General features: G+C 44.5%; 1 protein-coding gene across 1 annotated transcript in view; it reads right to left on the reverse strand.

Annotated features, from left to right (window-relative positions):
* LOC124029185 (tyrosine-protein phosphatase non-receptor type 12-like) overlaps window positions 1-7,500 on the reverse strand; it is a 16,391-nt gene that overhangs the window by 2,932 nt on the left and 5,959 nt on the right. The window contains exons 5-9 of the mRNA XM_046340989.1: window positions 7,382-7,441; window positions 6,900-7,042; window positions 5,469-5,535; window positions 5,289-5,366; window positions 3,264-3,362 (exon numbers count right to left, since the gene is read on the reverse strand). Coding sequence (XP_046196945.1) covers window positions 3,264-3,362; window positions 5,289-5,366; window positions 5,469-5,535; window positions 6,900-7,042; window positions 7,382-7,441 — 447 coding nt within the window. The remainder of the gene's footprint in view (window positions 1-3,263; window positions 3,363-5,288; window positions 5,367-5,468; window positions 5,536-6,899; window positions 7,043-7,381; window positions 7,442-7,500) is intronic.

A 7,500-nucleotide genomic window follows, 5' to 3' on the forward strand; every position in this document is an offset into this window, starting at 1 on the left:
TAATGTTATACGTGGTGGTGCAGTAATGTAATGTTATATGTGGTGGTGCTGTAATGTAATGTTAGATGTGGTGGTGCAGTAATGTAATGTTATACGTGGTGGTGCTGTAATGTAATACGTGGTGGTGCTGTAATGTAATGTTATACGTGGTGGTGCAGTAATGTAATGTTATACGTGGTGGTGCAGTAATGTTATACGTGGTGGTGCTGTAATGTAATGTTATACGTGGTGGTGCTGTAATGTAATGTTATATGTGGTGGTGCTGTAATGTAATGTTAGATGTGGTGGTGCAGTAATGTAATGTTATACGTGGTGGTGCAGTAATGTAATGTTATACGCGGCGGTGCAGTAATGTAATACGTGGTGGTGCAGTAATGTAATGTTATACGTGGTGGTGCAGTAATGTTATACGTGGTGGTGCTGTAATGTAATGTTATACGTGGTGGTGCTGTAATGTAATGTTATACGTGGTGGTGCAGTAATGTTACACGTGGTGGTGCAGTAATGTAATGTTATTCGTGGTGGTGCAGTAATGTAATGTTATACGTGGTGGTGCAGTAATGTAATGTTATACGTGGTGGTGCTGTAATGTAATGTTATACGTGGTGGTGCAGTAATGTAATGTTATACGCGGCGGTGCAGTAATGTAATGTTATACGCGGCGGTGCAGTAATGTAATGTTATATACGTGGTGGTGCAGTAATGTTATACGTGGTGGTGCTGTAATGTAATGTTATACGTGGTGGTGCTGTAATGTAATGTTATACGTGGTGGTGCTGTAATGTAATGTTATACGTGGTGGTGCAGTAATGTTACACGTGGTGGTGCAGTAATGTAATGTTATTCGTGGTGGTGCAGTAATGTAATGTTATACGTGGTGGTGCAGTAATGTAATGTTATTCGTGGTGGTGCAGTAATGTAATGTTATACGTGGTGGTGCAGTAATGTAATGTTATTCGTGGTGGTGCAGTAATGTAATGTTATACGTGGTGGTGCAGTAATGTTATACGTGGTGGTGCTGTAATGTAATGTTATACGTGGTGGTGCTGTAATGTAATGTTATACGTGGTGGTGCAGTAATGTTACACGTGGTGGTGCAGTAATGTAATGTTATTCGTGGTGGTGCAGTAATGTAATGTTATACGTGGTGGTGCAGTAATGTAATGTTATTCGTGGTGGTGCAGTAATGTAATGTTATACGTGGTGGTGCAGTAATGTAATGTTATTCGTGGTGGTGCAGTAATGTAATGTTATACGTGGTGGTGCAGTAATGTAATGTTATTCGTGGTGGTGCAGTAATGTAATGTTATACGTGGTGGTGCTGTAATGTAATACGTGGTGGTGCAGTAATGTAATGTTATACGTGGTGGTGCAGTAATGTTATACGTGGTGGTGCAGTAATGTAATGTTATACGCGGTGGTGCTGTAATGTAATGTTATACGTGGTGGTGCAGTAATGTTATACGTGGTGGTGCTGTAATGTTATAAACGTGTGTGTGTGTATAACACATGGTGGTGCTGTAATGTAATGTTAGATGTGGTGGTGCAGTAATGTAATGTTATACGTGGTGGTGCAGTAATGTAATGTTATACGTGGTGGTGCAGTAATGTTATACGTGGCGGTGCAGTAATGTAATGTTATACGCGGTGGTGCTGTAATGTAATGTTATACGTGGTGGTGCAGTAATGTAATGTTATACGTGGTGGTGCTGTAATGTAATACGTGGTGGTGCAGTAATGTAATGTTATACGTGGTGGTGCAGTAATGTTATACGTGGTGGTGCAGTAATGTAATGTTATACGTAGTGGTGCAGTAATGTAATGTTATACGTGGTGGTGCTGTAATGTAATGTTATACGTGATGGTGCTGTAATGTAATGTTATACGTGGTGGTGCTGTAATGTAATGTTATACGTGGTGGTGCTGTAATGTAATGTTATACGTGGTGGTGCTGTAATGTAATGTTATATGTGGTGGTGCTGTAATGTAATGTTATATGTGGTGGTGCTGTAATGTAATGTTATACGTGGTGGTGCTGTAATGTAATGTTATACGTGGTGGTGCAGTAATGTTATACGTGGTGGTGCTGTAATGTAATGTTATACGTGGTGGTGCTGTAATGTAATGTTATACGTGGTGGTGCAGTAATGTTACACATGGTGGTGCAGTAATGTAATGTTATTCGTGGTGGTGCAGTAATGTAATGTTATACGTGGTGGTGCAGTAATGTAATGTTATTCGTGGTGGTGCAGTAATGTAATGTTATACGTGGTGGTGCTGTAATGTAATACGTGGTGGTGCAGTAATGTAATGTTATACGTGGTGGTGCTGTAATGTAATGTTATACGTAGTGGTGCAGTAATGTAATGTTATACGTGGTGGTGCAGTAATATAATGTTATATGTGGTGGTGCTGTAATGTAATACGTGGTGGTGCTGTAATGTAATGTTATACGTGGTGGTGATGTAATGTAGTGTTATACGTGGTGGTGCAGTAATGTAATGTTATACGTGGTGGTGCTGTAATGTTATTCGTGGTGGTGCAGTAATGTAATGTTATACGTGGTGGTGCAGTAATGTAATGTTATACGTGGTGGTGCAGTAATGTAATACGTGGTGGTGCAGTAATGTAATGTTATACGTGGTGGTGCAGTAATGTAATGTTATACGTGGTGGTGCAGTAATGTTATATACGTGGTGGTGCAGTAATGTTATATACGTGGTGGTGCAGTAATGTTATATACGTGGTGGTGCAGTAATGTTATATACGTGGTGGTGCAGTAATGTTATATACGTGGTGGTGCAGTAATGTTATACGTGGTGGTGCAGTAATGTACTGTTATACGTGGTGGTGCAGTAATGTAATGTTATACGTGGTGGTGCAGTAATGTAATGTTATACGTGGTGGTGGTGTACTGTAATGTTATACGTGGTGGTGGTGTAATGTAATACGTGGTGGCGCTGTAATGTAATGTTATACGTGGTGTTGCTGTAATGTTATACGTGGTGGCGCTGTAATGTAAGAGTGTGTGGTAATGTAGAAAAGGCTAATGTTGTGTAGAGATATGCTCACCATGGCATTGTGGGTCCCTGAGGAGCTGTTGTGTTGTGTGTCGGGGGGGGGGGGTTAGTGCAGTGTAGTGTTGGGGTAGTTCTCACCATGCATCTCTGAGTTGATGGGGCTCTGAGGAGCTGTAGTGTTGTGTGTTGGGGGGGATGTGTAGTGGTAGTGTAGTGTTAGGGTAGTGTTGGGATAGTTCTCACCATGCCACCATGGATCTCTGAGTTGGTGGGGCTCTCCAGGAGCTGCAGCTGTTTCTCAAAGAGCTGAGAGATGGCTCTGTGAACCAACTCATACTGTTCCTATAGGAGATGGAGGGAGAGAGGGAAGGGAGAGAGGGGTGGGAGAAGAGAGGGGAGGGAGAGAGGGGACAGAAAGTGGACAGTGAGTCAACGCAGAACACTTGTCTTCATGTTAAAACCATAACAAGACCCAGATACTCAGTCCATATTCCCCTGAACCACGGCTACACATGAGGGAAAATCAACATTCTTTCCTATTGACCTCTGTCAAGAAACAAGAAAATTGCATTTGAAAAAAGGTAAAGTTTTTGCTATGAGTCAGTGAGGTAATCTAGGTAACCACAGGCTGTTTACCCCACAGACGGGCAGGCCCACGACGTTCTAATGCCCACTGGGATTATACAGCAACACAGAACACTATGAAGACAGCACTTATATACATATTAAACCATGGAGACGCAGACACAGCAACACTATGAAGACAGCACTTATATACATATTAAACCATGGAGACGCAGACAAAGCAACACAGAACACTATGAAGACAGCACTTATATACATGTTAAACCATGGAGACGCAGACAAAGCAACACAGAACGCCACATTACCTTGGTCTGAACAGCTGAACGCCACATTACCTTGGTCTGAACAGCTGAACGCCACATTACCTGGGTCTGAACAGCTGAACGCCACATTACCTGGGTCTGAACAGCAGAACGCCACATTACCTTGGTCTGAACAGCAGAACGCCACATTACCTGGGTCTGAACAGCTGAACGCCACATTACCTGGGTCTGAACAGCTGAACGCCACATTACCTTGGTCTGAACAGCTGAACGCCACATTACCTGGGTCTGAACAGCTGAACGCCACATTACCTGGGTCTGAACAGCTGAACGCCACATTACCTGGGTCTGAACAGCTGAACGCCACAATACATTGGTCTGAACAGCTGAACGCCACATTACCTTGGTCTGAACAGCTGAACGCCACATTACCTGGGTCTGAACAGCAGAACGCCACATTACCTGGGTCTGAACAGCAGAACGCCACATTACCTGGGTCTGAACAGCAGAACGCCACATTACCTGGGTCTGAACAGCTGAACGCCACATTACCTGGGTCTGAACAGCTGAACGCCACATTACCTTGGTCTGAACAGCTGAACGCCACATTACCTGGGTCTGAACAGCTGAACGCCACATTACCTGGGTCTGAACAGCTGAACGCCACATTACCTGGGTCTGAACAGCTGAACGCCACAATACATTGGTCTGAACAGCTGAACGCCACATTACCTGGGTCTGAACAGCTGAACGCCACATTACCTGGGTCTGAACAGCTGAACGCCACATTACCTGGGTCTGAACAGCTGAACGCCACATTACCTGGGTCTGAACAGCTGAATGCCACATTACCTGGGTCTGAACAGCTGAATGCCACATTACCTGGGTCTGAACAGCTGAACGCCACATTACCTGGGTCTGAACAGCTGAACGCCACATTACCTGGGTCTGAACAGCTGAACGCCACATTACCTGGGTCTGAACAGCTGAACGCCACATTACCTTGGTCTGAACAGCTGAACGCCACATTACCTTGGTCTGAACAGCTGAACGCCACATTACCTTGGTCTGAACAGCTGAACGCCACATTACCTTGGTCTGAACGCCACATTACCTTGGTCTGAACGCCACATTACCTTGGTCTGAACAGCTGAACGCCACATTACCTTGGTCTGAACGCCACATTACATTGGTCTGAACAGCTGAACGCCACATTACCTGGGTCTGAACAGCAGAACGCCACATTACCTGGGTCTGAACAGCTGAACGCCACATTACCTTGGTCTGAACGCCACATTACCTGGGTCTGAACAGCTGAACGCCACATTACCTGGGTCTGAACAGCTGAACGCCACATTACCTTGGCCTGAACAGCTGAACGCCACATTACCTTGGTCTGAACAGCAGAACGCCACATTACCTTGGTCTGAACAGCAGAATGCCTCTGTGTTCTCATCTCCTGAATCAGCCGGAACACGTTGAAGTCTTCTGGAATCTTCTACAAACCAACAAGAACAATACACTCAGTGGTCTATCTGTGCTCCAGGAAACAGCAAAAGCAACAATTTGAGTGTGTGTGTGTGTTTCATATTGTACGTACCCCAGCCTTTAGTAGGTTCCATGTGTAGTCTATAGCACAGATGGCACCTGTCCTCCCACAGCCAGCACTGTCAACACACAACAACAATCAGAAAGAAACAGAATGCACAGCCTAGAGACACACAGACTACATCTCACAGCTTCCATAAGGCTTGGTGGATTTACAGCCTAGAGACACACAGACTACATCTCACAGCTTCCATAAGGCTTGGTGGATTTACAGCCTAGAGACACACAGACTACATCTCACAGCTTCCATAAGGCTTGGTGGATTTACATTTACAGCCTCCAGAGCTTGGTGGACACACAGACTACATCTCACAGCTTCCATAAGGCTTGGTGGATTTACAGCCCTACAGACTACAGCTTCCATTAGGCTTGGTGGATTTACAGCCTAGAGACACACAGACTACATCTCACAGCTTCCATAAGGCTTGGTGGATTTACAGCCTAGAGACACACAGACTACATCTCACAGCTTCCATAAGGCTTGGTGGATTTACAGCCTAGAGACACACAGACTACATCTCACAGCTTCCATAAGGCTTGGTGGATTTACAGCCTAGAGACACACAGACTACATCTCACAGCTTCCATAAGGCTTGGTGGATTTACAGCCTAGAGACACACAGACTACATCTCACAGCTTCCATAAGGCTTGGTGGATTTACAGTGGATACATTCACAGCTTCCATTAGATTTACAGAGAGACACACAGACTACATCTCACAGCTTCCATTAGGCTTGGTGGATTTATAGCCTAGAGACACACAGACTACATCTCACAGCTTCCATTAGGTTTGGTGGATTTATAGCCTAGAGACACACAGACTACATCTCACAGCTTCCATTAGGCTTGGTGGATTTACAGCCTAGAGACACACAGACTACATCTCACAGCTTCCATTAGGTTTGGTGGATTTATAGCCTAGAGACACACAGACTACATCTCACAGCTTCCATAAGGCTTGGTGGATTTACAGCCTAGAGACACACAGACTACATCTCACAGCTTCCATTAGGTTTGGTGGATTTATAGCCTAGAGACACACAGACTACATCTCACAGCTTCCATTAGGCTTGGTGGATTTACAGCCTAGAGACACACAGACTACATCTCACAGCTTCCATAAGGCTTGGTGGATTTACAGCCTGAACTAACATTCAGAGAGTGTATGTTCTAAGCTACAGTAGTGAGGGGAAAAGTATTTGATCCCTGCTGATTTTGTATGTTTGTCCACTGACAAAGAAATGATCAGTCTATAATTTTAATGGTAGGTTTATTTGAACAGTGAGAGACAGAATAACAAACGCAAAAATTGAGAAAAACACATGTCAAAAATGTTTAGAAATTGATTTGTATTTTAATGTCCTGCACTACTCTATCCATTGCTTCTAGCTTTAAATGGACGGCTTCACAGAGTGTGTGTACCTGCAGTGTATACAGATGGGTACATCATCATGCTCTTGGTACTCTCTCATCAGACCAATCATATCCAAGATGGAGTCAAAGGACGAGGGGACGTCATGGTCTGGCCAGTTGATGTAATGGAACTGGGTTATCCTACGTGTCTCCTGTAGGGGGGGAGAGAGGAAGAGAAGGGGAGAGAGAGAGGGAGAGAAGAGAAGAGGAGAGAGAAGAGAAGGGGAGAGAGAAGAGAAGGGGAGAGAAAAGAGAAGGGGAGAGAAAAGAGAAGGGGAGAGAGAAGAGAAGGGGAGAGAGAAGAGAAGGGGAGAGAGAAGAGAAGGGGAGAGAGAAGAGAAGGGGGGAGAGAGAGAGGAAGAGAAGGGGGGAGAGAAGGGGAGAGAGAGGGGAAATGAGTTTCCAGAAAGAGCAGATTGATGTCATGTGAATGATGAAACTGAAAGGCCATTGTGTTTCTATATGTTAGTGAGGAAGAAAAGAGAACTCACATTCTCATGCTCCACTGTCAGGGTCCTGATGAAATAGTCCGTTCTGGGCTGTTCTGATTCCTGCCAGCAGAAACAGAGGATTAAGCCCAACTGTAACAGGTGTACAACATATATAGGAC

Source organism: Oncorhynchus gorbuscha, unplaced genomic scaffold (assembly GCF_021184085.1).
Source record: "Oncorhynchus gorbuscha isolate QuinsamMale2020 ecotype Even-year unplaced genomic scaffold, OgorEven_v1.0 Un_scaffold_5757, whole genome shotgun sequence".
NCBI lineage: Eukaryota > Metazoa > Chordata > Actinopteri > Salmoniformes > Salmonidae > Oncorhynchus > Oncorhynchus gorbuscha.